Source organism: Oncorhynchus kisutch, linkage group LG19 (assembly GCF_002021735.2).
Source record: "Oncorhynchus kisutch isolate 150728-3 linkage group LG19, Okis_V2, whole genome shotgun sequence".
NCBI lineage: Eukaryota > Metazoa > Chordata > Actinopteri > Salmoniformes > Salmonidae > Oncorhynchus > Oncorhynchus kisutch.
Window position 1 is genome coordinate 6,489,755 of NC_034192.2, and position 20,423 is coordinate 6,510,177.

Consider the following 20,423-nt stretch of genomic DNA (forward strand, 5'->3'; position numbering starts at 1 on the left):
TCGCGTGACCGAAAGGATTCGGCCCGCCAATACTCTCGTGAGCGCGCGATTCACACAATGAGAAGCCCCATTGAAAGCGGACACCGCGCTGAAGGCATAGGAACTGTTCCCAGGACTGTAGGTGCTTGGGAAGGGTGGGGGCGATGACGTCAAAGTTGGGCCAACTTTTATGATGACAAGAGAGAGTTTGGGAGAATGAGTGCCCTGAGAGTTCTGCTTTACTTACAGACATAATTTAAACGGTTTTAGAAGCTTTAGAGTGTTTTCTATTCAATAATAATTTTTAATTGCATATATTAGCAATTTGACAGATTTTTTTTCTGTTTACTATGGGCACGCAATCACCCCAAAGGGGGCAGCAATCAGCCCTATCCTTAATGTAGTTGGTTAGCTTTAGCTACCTGCAGATTCAAGCTCCAGCATTTCATGAATGGTAGCTAGCTATGACAATCCATTTGTACTGTAGCTATGGGTTGCAATTATGGTTTAGCTAGCTAGCTAGCTACATATCTAAACATAAGACTGATCACATGAACCATCAGGTTTGCCAGGTGTGTCTGGGGATGATTACGGCCATCTACAGTGTTTTCAAAGTTTTCACCCCCCTTGGCATTTTTCCTATTTTGTTGCTTTACAACCTGGAACTAAAATAGATTTTGTGGGGGTTTGTATCGTTTGATTTACACAACATGCATACCACTTTGAAGATGCACAATAGTTTTTGTGAAACAAACAAGAAATAAGACAAAAAAAAGGAAAACTTGAGAATGCGTAACTATTCATCCCTCCAAAGTCAATACTTTGTAGAGCCACCTTTTGCAGCAATTACAGCTGCAAGTCTCTTGGGGTATGTATCTATAAGCTTGGCACATCTAGCCACTGGGATTTTTGCCCATTCTTCAAGGAAAAACTGCTCCAGCTCCTTCAAGTTGGATGGATTCCGCTGGTGTACAGCAATCTTTCAAGTCATACCACAAGATTCTGAATTGGATTGAGGTGTGGGCTTTGACTAGGCCATTCCAAGACATTGAAATGTTTCCCCTTAAACCACTTGATTGTTGCTTTAGCAGTATGCTTAGTGTCATTGACCTGCTGGAAGGTGAACCTCCGTCCCAGCTTAAATCTCTGGAAAACTGAAACAGGTTTCCCTCAAGAATTTCCCTGTATTTAGTGCCATCCATCATTCTTTCAATTCTAACCAGTTTCCCAGTCCCTGCTGATTAAAAACATCCCCACATCATGATGCTGCCACCACCATGCTTCACTGTGGGGATGGCGTTCTTGGATGGATGAGAGGTGTTGAGTTTGCATCAGACATAGCATTTTCCTTGAAGGCCAAAAACTCTATTTTAGTCTCATCTGACCAGAGTACCTTCTTCCATATGTTTGGGTAGTCTCCCACATGCCTCTTGGTGAACACCAAACGTGTTTGCTTATTTTTTTCTTTAAGCAATGGCATTTTTTCTAGGCACTCTTCCGTAAAGCCCAGTTCTGTGGAGTGTACAGCTTAAAATGGTCCTATGGACAGACACTCCAGTCTCTGTTGTGGGGCTTTGCAGCTCCTCCAGGGTTATATTTGGTCTCTTTTTTACCTCTCTGATTAATGTCCTCCTTGCCTGGTCTGTGAGTTTTGGTGGGCGGCCCTCTCTTGGCAGGTTTGTTGCGGTGCCATATTCTTTCCATTTTTAAATAATGGATTTAATGGTGCTCCGTGGAATGTTCAAAGTTTCAAATATTTCTTTGTAACCCAACCCTGATCTGTACTTCTCCACAACTTTGTCCCTGACCTGTTTGGAGAGCTCCTTGGTCTTCGTGGTGCCGCTTGCTTGGTGGTGCCCCTTGCTTAGTGGTGTTACAGACTCTGGGACCTTTCAGAACAGGTATATATATACTGAGATCATGTGACAGATCATGTGACACTTAAATTGCACACAGGTGGACTTTATTTAACTAAATATGTGACTTCTGAAGGTAAATGGTTGCACCAGATCTTAATTAGGGGCTTCATAGCAAAGGGGGTGAATGCATATGCACACACCACTTTTCAGTTTAGGTTTTTGAAACACGTTTTTCTTTTTTTTCACTTCACCAATTTGGACTATTTTGTGTGTCCATTACATGAAATCCAAATAAAAATATTTTTAAATTACAGGTTGTAATGCAACAAAATAGGAAAAACACCAAGGGCGATGAATACTTTTGCAAGGCACTGTATTGTATTTCATGAACATGTGTACATGTCTAGACAATAGTGACGGATCCAGTTTATCAAGACACAAGACGAGACCCAAATGCAGACACAGGAGGTGGATGGTTGGAGTCTTACAATGTTTATTAATTCAAAGGCGTAGGCAAGAGAATGGTCATGGACAGGACAAAAGGTCAAAACCAGATCAGAGTCCAGGAGGTACAGATTGGCAATCAGGCTCGTGGTCAAGGCAGTCAGAATGATCAGGCAGGTGGGTACAATGTCCAGAAACAGGCAAGGGTCAAAACCGGGAGGACGAGAAAAAGAAGAATGCCAAAAGCAGGAGCTTGGTGAAAACGCTGGTTGGAAACATACAAGACAAACTGGAACAGAGAGACAGAAAACACAGGGATAAATATACAGGGGAAAACAAGCGACCCCTGGAGGGGGTGGAGACAATAACTAGGACAGGTGAAACTGATTAGGGTGTGACACACTTAGCTTGACGTGGCTGGGGTGTTATAGCATTTCACATGACCCATCAATTTAGATGAGTGTCTGGGTAAGCATTACCTAATAATTATAAAATGTATACAATATTTATATCTGGACACTTTCACAATCAGATTAGGATATAGGATTATATGAAGTTTTTTTACCAAGAGTTTTTCCTTATTGTAGGCTACTACTTAAACCACTTTATGTCTTGAAATCTTTGGTTGTTTACTACACTACCTTCCTCAAGATTCACATGGCCTTGCATGTGAATCCTGGGGTGGGGCAAATGCTTAAGAGGGTGTGAATTATGCTGACTAGGTGTAGAATGGGTTAAATGGCAGTTACCAATATTTACCTCCCAAAACCACTCCCTTTTGTGAGAAAACAGTAAATAATAATACATTATTTATATAAACAGCTTGACGTGAAGTGGAACTGTTAAATTATATGCAATATCTAAATCTGGATTCTCTATGAACTTCTCTCTGGTCACTGCGTGACGAATCATCAATGCTCAGGGTGGGGACCGACAGACCTATCATCTCATCATGGTAACAGTTTTAATTGTGACAATTAGACCTACATTTCCTGCAGCATAGCCTATGCTACAGTAATATAAAGACTGAATGCACGTCTAATTTACACATCTCCATCTGGCTTTCGGGGATCACCTTTTTATTTTATTGCAGCTGTAGAGTTTTAAAACACTCCTATATTGTTGCTTCCAATGAGTGCACTCTCTCCCAATCTTTCTCTCTCCATCAATTCTATTCAATTTGCATTCAAAATAAATTAGCCTGTTCAAGATTGATACAGTGCATTCGGGAAGTATTCAGACCCCTTGACTTGTTCCACATTTAGTTTTGTTACAGGCTTATTCTAAAATTGATTGAATTGTTTTTTCCTTCCCATAAACATGCACACAATACCCCATAATGACAAAGCAAAAACAGGTTTTTAGACATTTTTGCTAATTTATAAAAAATAACAAAAATAAATACCTTATTTACATACAGTTGAAGTCAAAAGTTTACATACTCTTAGGTTGGAGTCATTAAAACTCGTTTTTCAACCACTCCACACATTTCTTGTTAACAAACTATAGTTTTGGCAAGTCGGTTAGAACATCTACTTTGTGCATGACACAAGTAATTTTTCCAAAAATTGTTTACAGACAGATTATTTCACTTATAATTCACTGTATCACAATTCCTGTGGGTCAGAAGTTTACATACACTAAGTTGACTGTGCATTTAAACAGCTTGGAAAATTCCAGAAAATGATGTCATGGCTTTAGAAGCTTATGATGGGCTAATTGACATCATTTGAGTCAATTGGAGGTGTACCTGTGGATGTATTTCAAGGCCTATCTTCAAACTCAGTGCCTCTTTGCTTGACATCATGGGAAAATCAAAAGAACTCAGCCAAGACCTCAGAAAATAAATTGTAGACCTCCACAAGTCTGGTTCATCCTTGGGAGCAATTTCCAAACGCCTGAAGGTACCACCTTCATCTGTACAAACAATAGTATGCGGGTATAAACACCATGGGACCACGTAGTCGTCATACCGCTCAGGAAGGAGACGCGTTCTGTCTCCTAGAGATGAACATACTTTGGTGCAAAAAGAGCAAATCAATCCCAGAACAACAGCAAAGGACCTTGTGAAGATGCTGGAGGAAATGGGTACAAAAATATCCACAGTATCCACAGTAAAACGAGTCCTATATCGACATTACCTGAAAGGCCGCTCAGCAAGAAAGAAGCCACTGCTCCAAAACCGCCATAAAAAAGCCAGACTATGGTTTGCAACTGCACATGGGGACAAAGATCGTACTTATTGGAGAAATGTCCTCTGGTCTGATGAAACAAAAATATAACTGTTTTTCCATAATGACCATCGTTATGTTTGGAGGAAAAAGGGCGAGGCTTGCAAGCCAAATTACACCATCCCAACCGTGAAGCATGGGGTGGCAGCATCATGTTGTGGGGGTGCTTTGCTACAGGAGGGACTGGTGACTTCCTGAAATCAGTCAGGAAATTAAAGCTTGGTCGCAAATGGGTCTTCCAAATGGACAATGGCCCCAAGCATCCTTCTAAAGTTGTGGCAAAATGGCTTAAGGACAACACAGTCAAGATATTGGAGTGGCCTTCACAAAGCCCTGACCTCAATCCCATAGAAAATTTGTGGGCAGAACTGAAAAAGCGTGTGAGAGCAAGGAGGCCTACAAAGCTGACTCCGTTACACCAGCTTGGTCAGGAGGAATGGGCCAAAATTCACCCAACTTATTGTGGGAAGCTTGTGGAAGGCTACCTGAAACATTTGGCCCAAGTTAAACTATTTAACGGCAATGCTACCAAATACTAATTGAGTGTATGTAAACTTCTGACCCACTGGGAATGTGATGAAAGACGTAAATGCTGACATTTCACATTCTTAAAAAAAGTGGTGATCCTAACTGACCTAAGACAGGGAATTTTTACTAGAATTAAATGTCAGGAATTGTGAATACTGAGTTTAAATACTTGGCTAAGGTATATGTAAACTTCCGACTTCAACTGTAAGTATTCAGACCCTTTATACAGTCCTGGGGTTCGAGTGACAGTGTCCATCAGACAGTGATTACGGTTGTACTTGTGAGACTTGATGCCTCCAATGTAGATCTCCCCACTGGCTCGATAATAACAGTTATCTATCTAGAGAGGTATTTGTATTCATCCATCCAGACCTCACCCACTCTCAGAGCATTCCTCTTCATTGTAATGCTCAGGTCTGGGAGATAGGGTTTATGGGCCCTCTCGATGTGGGCTATTTTAGAACAAGGTTTGACCTCGACACTTCTACCACACAGCCACACCAAACTCCAAGAGAGAAGGAAGAGTTTATAGATATGGACTGAAGTTTCTGGATATTGGACGTAGATTGGTTTGTTCAAACTGAATGACTCAAGAATTGAAAGTATCATGGTCAATTCTACACTGGGAGATGTGACATTCATTTTAAAGAACAGATAACGCAAAAATATTATCCAGGTGTAAATATTAGGTAAGATTTTCCTCCCAAAGCTGTGCTTTCCTTATCACCTATTCAAACAGGAATCATGAACAACTCGCTTTCCTTGCTCTGACTCGGCTTTTAAGGCATAACACTCAGGTCTGAAGGACTCAAACATACACCACAGGGCCCAATCAAATGCATCTGCATATGGCCAATAATGTGTGACTGTCAAGTCATCGAAACACACTCTGTCAAACACCAGTGTCATCAACAACATGCGGTCCTCCTTAAACGGCCCTCCTTAAACAGAGGCTCTGCCCTGTTTACACAAACACAGGGTGAAAACATTGTGTTAAGGGGGACACAAAAACACCTCACTGAGTGACTTTATAATTTCAACCATTCAGACTACCATTCCACATGGACCTCTATGTGGGCATCCAAGATGGCCACCACGTCTCCTTCAGCTTCCCTCCACCCTGAGAGGCAGGCCTGTGTGAGACCGAGCTGCTCTGAGTGTCTCACTCTCTTCAACAGGCATGGATGAAAAAGATGTAGGTATTCCATTTCTCCTTTTTTTGTCTGTCATAGTTGAAGTGTACCTATGATGAAAATTACAGGCCTCTCTCATATTTTTAAGTGGGAGAACTTACACAATTGGTGGCTGACTAAATACTTTTTTGCCCCACTGTAATTTCAAATGTTTCTAAGTAGAGAGAAGAGACCAATTAGGCAAACTATTGGAGCTGTGGTCATCCAACAGTATGATGTCTTTAAGCAGGCGTTGGGGGGTCTTGTCTATTATGCTGCGGACAACTTGATTGACAGGGCCTCGTCCAAGTAGATCAACACCACGCTGATGGTGGGCAGGTCATGGGGGTACTGGTGATTAGCACACCTGACAGACACAAAAAAAATATTTGGTCCACCTCATATCATTCAGTCACTTCACCAAAGCTGCTGTTTCACTCTTAAAGTTAGTACATTTCAATGTCATTGAGAGAGCTTGGAATTATAAGGTTCTATCTACATTATTGTCACAATTGATTTATAGACAAAGCCTTGTTCTGTTCAACGATCTCTGTAATATTTGTTTTGTGGAGAAATGACCAGGCAGGAGACGAGGGTACAGTTAGTTTTCGTTTAGTCAAAACCCCTCGTGCTCTACAGTTCCCGGCACCCTAGTGCGCATGTGCATTTCCTATTAGGTGTAGTAACGTAACACTGCCGTAATACATTACTGCTTAGTAACAGCATAGTAACTAATATCAACAGATGTAGATCCCAGATACTACAATCTCTACCTATATAGTACTCTAAACACCCCAATCCATGTTGTTGAGTTTAAAAGAATGCAATATATAAATTGCTCACACCATTCAAACTAATGAGGAGTAGAACCTTATTAGTTAGATAGATAGATAAAAACTTCTAATCCTATGGTCACGATTGCTCAAACAGCATTCACAGTGCTGGAGATAGATTTGACCTCGGGTGGCCACAATGCAACAGACTGTGGTTACAATTCAGAAGTCTTGAGTTATCGATAATTTTTTTGTGTAGAGGTGGCATAGAGATGAGGAAAATAATTTACTTTGGATCACGAGTATCAGGGATTTCCCTGTTCAGGGGTAGTCTGTCACTCAGGAAGGCGTTGTATCCATACATCTGAAACAGCCCCCTCTGCCTCTTTCTGCTCCTCCTCTGAGAGCTCATCACCCCAGGTTGTAAACAGAGCCGAGTTGGGGTACAACTTCTTCACCACCTTCCTCTCCTTCTTGACCTCGGGAGTCTTTCACAGCCTGCCCCTCTTTCAGACTGATTCCGTTGTTGACTGACTTCACTGTGGACACATGACAGCTGCTCATCAAACTATTATACATGTGGCACACAGAAGTTGGTAGATCAAAATGTAACAAATGTTGTTCAACAAGCAGCAGCATACATGATTAAAGAACAATCTGAAATTATTATTTTATTAGATTATTTTGTTAGTTCATTTAAACCCTTTATTTAATTGAGAACAAATTCCCTTTTACAATTATCACTGTGAAGTGTGAAATAACTTACTGGGATCAACTCTAAATGTAGGCTCAGGCTAGATTCTAATGTGTTCCCAAACCCTCCCCTCTAAATCTGCCCTACCAGCTACAACAGTGGCAGACTGCAGTCCAAGTACAGTATGTGCAGTGGTGGAAAAGTACCCAATTTTCATACTTGAGTAAAAGTAAAGATACCTTAATAGAAAATTACTCAAGTTAAAGTGAAAGTCACACAGTAAAATACTAGTTGAGTAAAAGTATAAAAGTATTTGGTTTTTAAATATACTTAAGTATCAAAAGTAAATGTAATTGCAAAAATATACGTAAGTATCAAAAGTGTAAATAACTTCAAATTGCTTATATACGCAAACGAGACGGCACAATTTTCTTGTTGTAAATTGTTTACGGATAGCCAGGGGCACACTCCAACACCCAGACATAATTTGCAGACTAAGCTAAGTGAATTTGTCAGATCAGAGGCAGTAGGGATGTTCTCTTGATACGTGAATGAATTGGAGCATTTTCCTGTCCTGCTAAGCATTCAAAATGTAACTAGTACTTTTGGGTGTCATGGAAAATATATGGAGTAAAAAGTTTTAAAAATATATATATATATTTAGCAATGTAGTGAAGTAAAAGTTGTCAAAAATATAAATAGTAAAGTACAGATACCCCTGAAAATGACTTCAGTAGTACTTTAAAGTATTTTACTTCAGTACTTTACACCGCTGAGTATGTGGACAGAGCTACTGGCATTTTCCTTCCAGGTAAGTCACAGTTAAATGAAGGATATTGAGACTTACCCAGCTTCTTGATCTTCTCCAGCCTCTTGAGCATGTCCTTGCCCCTGACTGAGTCATTCTGATGGGCCCTCTGCAGTCTCTCCCCATGAGAATGAACCTCCCTCTTTATGGATGTGATGTAGAGCATTCCAGCAGCCATGGCCAGCAAAGGGGCCAGCCCTCGGACCCAGTCTAGCCTCATCATCCCTCTGCGTGTGATCGCTCACCCTGGGGATACAGACAGGACGGCCTTCCTCTCTCACTCTCCGACTAAGATCCAGGCTCCCCTGAAAGGGGGGAGTGTGAGGTGCACCATACCTGGCTGCCACTCACCAACACCTTTTTTAAATATTTGCACAACTGAACAGGTCAAAAACATGCACCTAATTGATCCAACTGTTCATTTGGCATTCAAGTCATTGAGGCCAGGGAATAAATGCCTGAAAGCCACAATACTACAGGCTGCAAAGGTGTGGCTCTCTGAAAGTGATGGTCTTGGCTGTCACTAGCACTTTGTCTTGTAATTCAAACACAAGCCCACAATGAAGAGTATCTGTAGCTCTTCCCATTCTAGAGTAACCGAAAATCTGGTTGACCACCTGCTTTTGAGAGGTAACGGAGCAAGCTGGTCTCAGAGCATTTCGTATTATTCCGTATGTAAATCCACGACACTCCGCTTAGTATGACATGTTATGTTTCGTATGGTATGTATTCATTTGTAGTTGTTCATCATTCATCTTGAATGATACAGTATGTTACGAATTACAATTCGTATGATATGTCGCAAATTGCAATTCTTACAATATGTTATGAATTTGCAAGACGTATGATACTGTATGTACGAATTCCAATTAGCTAGGTGGATAGCGCTAACGTTAGGGGGTGGCTAGCGTTAGCTAGGTTGGGATTTAAGGTTAGGTTAAAGGGTTAAGGTTAGGGGAAGAGTTATCTAACATGCTAAGTAGTTGCAAAGTAGCTAAAAAAAGTAGTACTGTAGGTAGTTTCAAATTTGCTAAAAAGCTAAAGTGCTAAAGTTGTCCATGAGAGGAGATTCAAACACACAACCTTTGGGTTGCTAGACATTCATGTTATACACTCAACCAACCACCCTCCTTTTGTTCTTGCCTTAAGAGACCTTCGGTCTTATGCAACCATTCCAAACGTAACATATCATACAAGTTTGAGCATCACGGATTTACTTTTAGTATGCTACGTCTAGGCTATGAGACCAGGCTGAATGGAGCATTGAAGTACATCTCAATTTCCCCTGTGTCTAACTTGCTCTCAGAGCTCAAACCAAGCAGCATGAGGGTCTGGATGCACAAGGTTGACCACTGACCCTGTCTGGTAATTGAGGATTGAGCATAGAATGTGTGATCAATAGAGGCAGGGAACAATGACACTTTGTTAATTCTGTGATCACCATACCTTCTCTTCTTCCTCTGGCCTGTATGTTCACCCCTCACTCTACCTACATGGTAATGCTATATGTTGCTATCGTTTCGTCGACTCATAAGCTGAATGTTTGAGTTACACAGCATCAAAATTATCAAAGGTCCAATCAAATGGGCAGAGGCAAGGAATATAAAACAATTTATTCAATTATATGTTCTTTCAATTACATGTTCATTCATTTTTTCACATCAATGTACAGTTCATCAGGTGGAATGCCGTCAATTCAATTACTTCCAAATAGACCACAATGGTTGATTGTGAAATAATTTGGTTGAAATGAATGCACACACTTTCTATTTGTTTTAGTACAGTACAATAAAATCAACAATGTCCTGGCATGCTATTATACAGACTTAGAGAAAGAAAAACAGTAATTCAGTACATCACACAATATGATCATTATGGGCACCAGTCTGTGGGGCTCTCTTAAATAACAATGTTCAGTGAGCACAGAAGAATAAACAAGAAAATCATTAAAATTACAATTGAAACATGGTAAAAAATATATATTTCATTGAGACATTGCCAATGTGACCTGGTTATGTTCACATACAGTGCTTGAGATATATTACTACAAATATTTCATATACATGTCACACCTTAAACCAATAATTTAATCATAACAAAATTGTAAAATGTACATTCAATTATGTACTGTTAAAAAGGAAATCTATTCCATTTCTGATCATGTTACAAATATAAACACGGTTTTAAAATTACTTTCTATAACTGGAGCAAGTGAAAAGCATCAGTACAAGTTGCCTTAAAGAAGTTTAGAGAGAACAAAAAAATATCTACTCTCCTTCATTTGGCCCAAGTTTTATTGACAAAAGCTCAACATTGTAGCAAATTGTCCTTTTGTCGAGGTCAGAGAAGTTAATCAAAATAGATGGAACTGCTTTGATGAGGAATTAAGAGCTTTTTAAAATGAAGTTTGTGTGAGGAGGAGTAAAAAACAGATGATGCATTGTGGGTCAGAGGGAAGTCACTTTGGATGCTGAAAGGCACATTTGAATAACAAGTTGTGAGGATCACTGGTCAGAATATTCCTGTTTTGCAGACACTGGAAAACTTTGTATATGACAATGGCGTATGAAGAATATCAAACCATCCAATACCAGTCCAAGCTAGACATTTCAGGTCAGGAAAATAACATTCATCTTCATTGACAACTTGAGAGCCCTCTTTTAGAGGTAAAAGTTGTTGTCAGGTGGACAGCATTTTTTCTGACTTATAAGTGATTGTAATTTTATTCAGTAACACCTAGGGTTTTATTAATTTTCATAATAAACTAGTAATGAAACATACTATGATCAACAACCACAAATGATTGAGTCAGTCAAACTCCATAAACATGGTAAACTCTGAGTAATCTCTAGGGGAGTTTGTGCACATTAGTGCTTTATGTTTTTCCCCTATCACCATCATCTCTGCATGGGAGATGCTTTGTGCTGCTAAGAGCCTTAAACATCGCATCCATGGCACGGACAACACGGACAAACCTTGGGCTTGCCATGCGTATTTCAGTGCAAACAGGGGGCAGGGCTTAACCTGTGTATATTTTGGGTCAGACGTCTGTGTTGTCAAAGCCAAAACGTCAATGCCAGTAGAAAACGTGCAGGGAATTAGCCTACTCAAAGAGCTTTAAACCTCTGGCAAAATGACATTAAATGTGGCTCGGCCTAACTTGGCTAGACCGAGAGTGGAAAACAGGCCAATCTGGGCATTGATCTGGGTTCTAAGCTAAGGGATCCCATTTTAAACTAATGCAAGTGACCTGTGCTACATTCCAAGCTTATGACAAGTGAATGTGGTCACATTCTAGATGCAGTAAGTCCATTTGTGACTACTGCAATAACAGAGAAGACCAACAGTTGCTGATACACAGCTCATTACCAAAAGACCCACAAAAGACTGTGTTCCAAAGACGTCTCCTGCAGCTAGACAGAGTCCAAGCACTAAACATGTGATTGGACAAGGAAACTAATTATATAGTGCAGCACAAATATAACAAATTGATAACCCACTACATCTACAAAATAGGATATACTCCAACCATGACCCCCATTTAATGTTATTAATATGTGTCTTATGTTTGACCTCTGATATTAACCCTGATGTGACCTATGCATCCCCCCTCCCCTCAACCCCCTCCCAGCCTCAAGCCCTCTGTCCCTGGGGCCTTTATGTGATGGGGGACAGGCCCTGCTGGTGCTCCAGACTGTCACTGTCTGCAGTGTGCTCCAGCGGGGGCCTGATGACAATGTGGACTGATCTCTCCCTGGGTACCTCCTGCTTGCTGCTGCTAACAGCCCTGGTGCCCTTGGTCCCGCCCTCGCCCATCTGGCCCTCAGCCGAAGCCCCGATTGGTCGCAAGCGCTCGTCGGACGCCAGCTTCACAGAGTTCTCTCTCTTGGGCCTGTCTGTGGCGTTGGAGAACGGGCTGGAGAATGCCTTGTCAACTGCGTCAGAGAGGGGGAAGTGAGATGCCTGTTACTTTATGTACATCATAGAGATGTGGAGTCAATTTAGTCTTTGTGTCAATCTGCCACTCTCAAAGTGTAAAAAATGCCTAGTGAAGTTTTTTATTTTTTTATTTTTTTCACATGCAAACACATACGTATGAGAAGGCATGGTGGTAGTATGGTAGATGACTGCTCCTCTTACCTATCCTGTTGATAAGGGCTGGTTTGTGGGAAATATGCTGCGCTATCTTGTTGTTGTTCTCCACGTTGACGAGGCTCTCGTTGGGCCTTCTCACAGTGCGGGTCTTGGGCCGAAACTTGCTGGAGCGTGTCTCCTGGATCCACTCATGCTGCATGGCCTCGTCGGGCGTCATGCGCTTCTTAGGATCCCACCTGACAGAGAGAAGAGAGTCAGTCAGAGGGAAAATCCCAATTGCATACTCCTCGCGTCCTCTCTCCTTCTCAAAACCGATCGGAGGAGAAAATCAGGGGTCCCTCCCCTGTGACCTTCTCCTCCATTGGGTTTTGAGATGGATCTCGGTAGAGAGAAGAGAGGATGCAAGGAGGATGCAAATGAGATTATTCTAGAGAGAACCAGAGGTAAAACCACACACACTGGACTTCCTTGTGGATTTCAATCTCAATGGGCCTCACCTGGAGGCGAAAGAGGGCTCACTTCACCTGACAGTTTAACATGATTCCTTACTATTAGTAATATTTGAGATTGGGTGATTCTATGGCTGTGTTATTGACAGGTGTACAGTGTGTACAGTACATACGTGAGACAGCGTTTGATGAAATCCAGAAAGAGAGGATCGTTGGTCTTCAGGGCACTGGCCAGATCCTTGGAGTTGAGCCGTCTCTTTCTCCCCTTGCTGTTGGTGATGTTCCTGGGGTTGCCCTTGGAATCTGCACAATCACAACCAGTGATTATCAACAAGAGGATCTCTTACTAAGAATTATAAACCGGGTAGTTTGGGTCCTGGATGCTGATTGGCTGAAACAGCATTTCAACCGTCTGTATATCAGACAATATACCACGGTTGTGACATAAACATACTTGTTTACTGTTCTATTTATGTTGGTAACCAGTTTATAATAGCAATAAGGCACCTCGGGGGGTTTGTGGTATATGGTTGATATTCAGGCAATCCCTTTCACGTTGTGCATAAGAACAGCCCTCAGCTGTGTTATATGGCCAATATACCACACTCCCTCAGGCTTATTGCTTAATTAAACACCCTGTGACACTAAAATTATGCAAATCCCTACATCAGAAATGTATACATTTAACTGTGATCCTATTGGTACGTCAGTGGAAGTGAAAGGTCTCAGTTAAACAGAATTTCCATCGAACAGTCAAAGAGAAAACCATGTGACTGCACTAGATCAAAAATGCTTACCAAAAAATTGCCTTTTCCTGGTCGCTGTTGACAAGAAATCAGTTGGAGGCATTCCCAGTACCTGAGAACAAATTAGACAAACACACACAGTGAGTAATACATCAATATTGCTAGCCAAACCACAAGGTTTAAAGAGCCATTAACAAAGAGAACATGATATTGTAGGTACCTCCATGATGCAGGCAATCTGCTCCATCTCACTCTCCCCAGGAAAGAGGGGGAAGCCAGTGAGGAGCTCAGCCAGGATGCAGCCAAAGCTCCACATGTCAATGGCCATGCTGTAGGGATGGCCCAGGAGCACCTCTGGAGAACGGTAGAAGCGGCTCTGGATGTAGGTGTAAACTGTGGAGGAGGAGAGCCAGGAATTAGGTATGCTATAATGTGATGCTATAATGAGGTTGTGCCCCCTGTTTACCTACTTGATCCAACCTTACATTAGAAAACATACAAACTAAGACACTCACCTCTCTGCTGCTCGTAGCAGCTGGAGCCAAAGTCAATGACCTTGATGTTGCCTTGGCCTTTGTGTGACAGAAGAATGTTTTCCTGGAAAATAAACACCCAAGTATGAGCACATTCTCTCCATCTCCTGTGGCACCATTAAACTGAACCAACAAGGAATATGGGGCGGCAGAGTAGCCTAGTGGTTAGAGCATTGGACTAGTAACCGAAAGGTTGCAAGTTCAAATCCCCGAGCTGACAAGGTACAAAATCTGTCGTTCTGCCCCTGAACAGGCAGTTAACCCACTGTTCCTAGGCCGTCATTGAAAATAAGAATTTGTTCTTAACTGACTTGCCTAGTAAAATAAATAAATAAAATAAATGTTTGCAAATATGCTTCACTTTTCATTATGTAATGTTAAGGTGGTTAGGGGTTAAAGGTCATGGCTAGGGGTCATACCGGTTTTAGGTCACAGTGGATGATCTTCTCTTTGTGTAGCATCTGCAGGCACTTGAGGAGGGAGTAGGCAAAGCGGCGCACCAGGATCTGGCTGAAGCCCTGGAAATGGTTCTTCTTAAGGAGTTCGTACAGGTTCACTCTGCACGGTCAAAGATAAGCTAACATACTTTAGATTTAAATGCCCAAATAATCTTCATACTACATGTTTACCTCCTGTGGATGAAATATAGCAGACGTATTCTCTCCTGAACTAAATCAACAAATAACAAAAGGGTATTATTGTATTTCTGAATATGATCTTATCTTTGGCCCTACAGTGTCAGTGTCCATCAATCCTACCCCAGGAGCTCGAAGGAGATGCAGAGATGGTTCCGGAAGTAGAAGTGCTCCTTCATGTGAATGACGTTGTGTTGGTTGTCTCTGTCCTTCCTTCTCAACGCATCCAGGATCTTCAACTCCACCATGGCCTGGTGGTGGAACCTGCAGCCAATCATAACAGAAAAGCAGTGTTATAACATGTGTCATAGCATGTTATTAGTGAAAGGTTGGTATTGGACAACCCAGCTGTACTACGATATGCTAGCTAGCTTGTGGCGTTAGTCACCTTTTCTTGTTGCGAATGACCTTGATGGCGACAAGTTCAGTGGTCTTGTGATCCAGGCACTTCAGGACCTGTCCGAAGGATCCTTTCCCGATCACCTCCAGCACCTCAAACCGGAAGCCTATGTGGTCATGCGCGACCTGCAGAGAAAAGGGTATAATTTACTTTAAAGCAATACTGCAAAAAGTTTACTCTATTTGGCACTAAAAATGGTTCTGAAATTCACAGTTTCTTTACTGCCATCTTTGTGCCCATTTTATGTTACCTTCAGATAGCCTCCACTCTCATCGTCGTAGCCAGAGTTATGGGGCAGGCTGGGGGAACCCTTCATCTTCCTGGCATCCAGGCCCAGGTACCAGACCTCGGAGTAGTCCATGACCTCCTCCTGCTCATGCTCCGTCAGACGATCTTTGAACGCCTTCAGGACCTCTGTATAGGAGGGAAAGGAAATTCCTGTCAGCAAATCCCAGTTTGTATTTGTTTCTTCCTGATTAAATAAGACCAAGGGAGAGAAAACTCTTTCTCCTTTAGAATTGCCAATACTAAACGCCAACACCAGCAACTTCCATCAACGCTTCCCCACTCTCCAACTCAGGCCTAGTCCTACCCTTAGCCCACACACACCTGCAGGAGACATGGGCAGATTGTGTCCCTCAATATTCCTCTCCTGCTCCTGATTGTTCTTCCTGTTGATGGACTCTGGCAGACTCTCCACTGTGGAGCTCTGTAATCTCTCATCCTGTCAATTACAAAACATACAGGAAATTAACTAGTTGCAGAGGTTTTGCATGAAAACAATTTAACACTGTTATAATTTCTCAGTGGAATGTTTCATTGCTTCACTATACTAGGCTCTAAGTACATAATACCAAGAGATTAGCCTAATTGTAACAAGGACTCACCTGGAAGCTTTCCTGGTGCCTGGTTCCTGAAAGCTGCCTATCACAAGTGTTTTGCAGCCCCTTGCTGGTGATGTGGGGCAGGATGCTTTCGGACTGGTGATGGTACTTGGCATTGTTTACAACCAAGGGCTTAGCATCCAGCTTAGGCAGAGTGCCTTTGCCCGAGCCACAGTTCTACAGCCAGAACAAGAGAGAGAGGGAGGCAGAGAGAGAAGGACCCATATTTAGAGGGTCATCTAGGTTAAATCAAACAGACAATACAGGTGTTGTTACATAACGAGGTTTGAGGCACTGGGTGTTTCTAGTTTTCCTGCCGATTCAGTAATGAGGCAAGTAGCCTGTGGTGCCCAGAAAGGGCATAGAGTTACGTGCCAGGGCGAGAGTGAAGCAGGGTCTAAAGCCTTGGAGGTCTGCTTTTCGACAGAAGCTTTCACTGCAGCCCGACTCAGAGTCTCTCTCTCCATGTATTTTTCCTTCACTCTCTCTTGTTTATAGGCTGCTAGTCTTTCTCTGTACTCTATGTAACACATCCTCTCGAAAGCTGCCCAAAAGGCTAAGCTATACCAGGGCATCACCTCTGACTGAATAGAGCTGTGCTGCAGTTACAGTAGTATGGCTCTCGTGGCCTTATTGATTTGAACTGAAACAGCGCTGCCAAATTGAGAGGGGAATTTCTATTTATAGAATGCACTGTTTAATCTCCAGGGCTTTACTGCAGTATCTGCAAGATAAATTATTCATAAAAAACTATATATAGCAACATGGTACCGAAGACAGTTACTTCTGCACGTTTTCTCACTCTGTTATTATGAACATTGAATTGTTTGGGATAAGGAAAATTACTGTTAATCTTAAAACTCAGGATCCACAATTCACAACTGGTGATAACTACCTTGCTCCATCTTTTCAGAGGTGCGGGCTGGGCAGTTGCATCATACAGTATTCCCCCACAGCTCACACTAGTCACAGTACTCCCACACAACGACCAGATCATGACACAGCCATCGTATTCCCCCGCACACCCACAAACAAGAGCAAAATACTGGAGGACCAGGGAGTAGGTTTACCTGCTGCTGCTGGTAGGCCCGGCTGGACCCAAGGCGTGTGCATTCAGGCTGGAGTTTGTGTTGCTGGGAGTAGGCGTCGGGCCTCCCTGCCTGTGGGGATTGGACAAAAAAAGGATGTCATATAATATGAGCTAGCTGAAGATGAACACACTCGTGCACACACCTACACATAGGCACACATTATTTTGCTTGGCCCCAGCACTCACACGTGCACACATGCACACACACACACACCAACTGCATATAGAAAATCTATGAAGGCCAACGTTGTAATTAAATTACAATGTATTTTTAGAACTAGCGATGATTCTCACGTGGTTCATATGCAGCTGTAGTCAATACTGCATACATGCATGGGGGGGGGGGTATTCCACTATGGCTACAGTAGACACATTAAGCCCGTTTTTGAATACTGCAATATAAAAATGTGCAGTAGCCCAAATATATTGTGAATCCAGTGCTGACACCAGCTAGGTGTCAGCCGTGACAAACAGATCATATTAACCCAGTAGACCCCAGGAAGCTAATGATCCATTCCTGAGCACACCAAGCTGTAGATCATGGGGATTAAAGTGGGTTAGTCCATCTGAAGGTCAGTGGAACCATGAGACCATGGGAGTAATTATGTCAACACATTGACATCTGATTCTGAAATCCGCTGGAAAGTGTTTTCAGACCTAATTACTGTCTGTCCAGTACAGTCTGTACAGTACACTTAAAGAGTGCAGAGAGGTTCCAAATACAGTACTGTGAAATAAAACCAAATGCAAAAAAGCTCATGTTGAATTTGTATCCAATAAGCTACACAAAACAAAGCAATAGCATTCTTTATACCTCACCTTGATATGAATTTCTGGAAACATTGCTTTATAACTCGGGTGAATTCCAATTATCATCGATAAATCACTCCTAGTTGGTCCAGGTGAGCGCACAGCTTGAAAACATTCCCAGGCTCAATTTTATTCCCGAGTAAACGCAGAAACCAATATTCCGCTTCGCATCAAAACGACGTTGGGGCCCTGTGGAAATTGCAGAGTAGTGCTGCTGAATAGTAATGAACGGACTGTAATATTGGAAAAAGCTTTGTCAGCCGAAGATTATGGCGAGTGTGCACGCTGTTGTTAGCCTGACGCGCATATCGTCGGAGAGCCACCTGTTAGGGTATTCTACGGTCACAGCTTATTTCACATCGACAAGCGACACCGTGGACTCCCGATATAGATTGCTTGTCAATTCATTCAACTGTCCAACTCCGCAGACTCCTCAGTCATAACTTTCCAAGCATGAGAATCAACATTGCGCGTAAAACCGTTATGTTGATGGTAGCCTATAGAACCATGTACAGTATTTGCCAAATCCTCCAGCAAAACAAAATCCATCGATAGTTTGTGACCAAGCTCAAACAACAACAAATCCCCTCTCTCTAGCCCTTGTATAACACCACTTTTTCTTAAGTCCCAAAATCCTTGGGTTCAGTCTTCGCGGTATTTTATCTCATCGTGTAGGCCTACTGTAGAGAATGGGATGCACCCACACTGGTTCAATGCTCACGTGTCAGACTCACTGTCCGGGAACTGAAAGTCAGAGAAACACTGCTGAGTAGCAACCACACATCTGAGGTTATTGATTACTACTTCACTTTAGTCTCCCACGAAGGTACCATCAAAATAACCACATTAAACATCGAATATTTAATGATTCACAACAACTTTACATTTGTAAAGATATTTAGTTCAACAAATGCAATTGTCAAAAACAGTACTAAATCATCAAATGTTTAATCATTGGATCAGTTTTTAAATCACACACACAGCTATGTCTTACTATACTTGTAAGGACTTTTTTGGGGACCAACAATTGATTGCCATTTAAAATCATATTTTCCCTAACCCTAAACCTTAGCCTAAAACAGCCTTTTTATAAGTGAGGACCGGCATGCCGTCACGTCTCAAAATTGTACTGTAAAAAACTAATGCACGCACGCACACACACACACACCTTATAATTGAAAGGGAATTACACATCAAGGCAAACCATGTGCTAGCTCATCCAGAGTGGAGAATCCTTTGAGATGTGGAGGAGAGCCATCTCCACCTTCATATGATTCATCCTACATACCCCAAGCGTGAAGTGGGTGGTACAGTATGTTCTACTGAAGCCTACTTCGGCACGGTCAGTCATCTCGGGGTAGACACGACTACATAACTGGTCGTTTCATAACACGTTTTTATCAGTGCTGACAGAAAATACCTGTTTTCTTTTCATTGCTACCCAGTGTATTTCTCTCACCTTTGATATACCATCCATATATGTTTTTTTTTGCCATTACACAAGCTGCAGTCTCCATGGTGATATGATTTCCAGCTTCAGTCCACAATATTGAAGATGTGCATACAGTCACAACCAGTCCTCACTAGTAAGCCTCCAGCCTTTATCTGTTCATGGCTATAGGCTAAAGTTTTTTCTTAATGCAGTGTCGCAGTTATACCCAATAGTACAGTTGAGGCAATTGGGCAAAGGGTCATTGTCCACACTATTTTTTGGCTTATAACACTAGATCAACTGGGAAAAATTGCACAAAGGTAAAACATAGCCCTTTTTATTTTCTAGTGGAAACAAAGGTGTGTTTTTCCTGCAGCATGATGGAGTGCACCAGTAGACCTGTGTTGTTGTAGGTGGGTGTTTATTCTCTAACTTTAGTAGTAGAAGGTATCCAAGGCTAAGGAGTATGGAGGGACCACCCACTGGTCTAATCCAGATCAGGCTAAATGCCATTAGTAGCCTGCCCTGGACTGACTGCCACAGAGACACAGAGGAAAACCACTCTGGAAGGAGCCGAGCTAGGAGCATAAGCACTGTGGTGGACATCAATAGCAACACAACTCTGAGAGCACACAAGGCAGTGTTAACTATAGCAATATAACTAAAACACAGTAGCCAAGCCTACATCTCTATTGTTAAGACCTCCACACACACACAAACCAAATGCCCTTCATGCAGTATGAATTTCTATGATCGAATCCAAGGTAAATCCAACCATAACAAATAGCATTCAATAACAACCACCTCTTCACTGCTGATCCAAATAAAGACAAAACAGGCATTAGTAATCAGCCCTGTTTA

At 42.1% G+C, this 20,423-nt stretch overlaps 1 protein-coding gene across 1 annotated transcript; it reads right to left on the reverse strand.

Moving 5' to 3' along the window:
- Positions 1 to 10,082: 10,082 nt before the first annotated feature.
- LOC109864547 (dual specificity tyrosine-phosphorylation-regulated kinase 4) lies at positions 10,083 to 18,822 on the reverse strand. Its single transcript, XM_031797547.1, has 14 exons — positions 18,140 to 18,822; positions 17,301 to 17,390; positions 16,234 to 16,407; positions 15,956 to 16,070; positions 15,597 to 15,760; positions 15,335 to 15,471; positions 15,070 to 15,210; positions 14,731 to 14,869; positions 14,294 to 14,375; positions 13,999 to 14,171; positions 13,830 to 13,890; positions 13,206 to 13,335; positions 12,629 to 12,819; positions 10,083 to 12,423 (listed from the first exon to the last, which is right to left on the reverse strand). Exons 1-14 carry the CDS (start codon positions 18,194 to 18,196, stop codon positions 12,146 to 12,148), a joined length of 1,932 nt encoding a protein of 643 aa, XP_031653407.1. The 5' UTR covers positions 18,197 to 18,822; the 3' UTR covers positions 10,083 to 12,145.
- Positions 18,823 to 20,423: the final 1,601 nt, after the last annotated feature.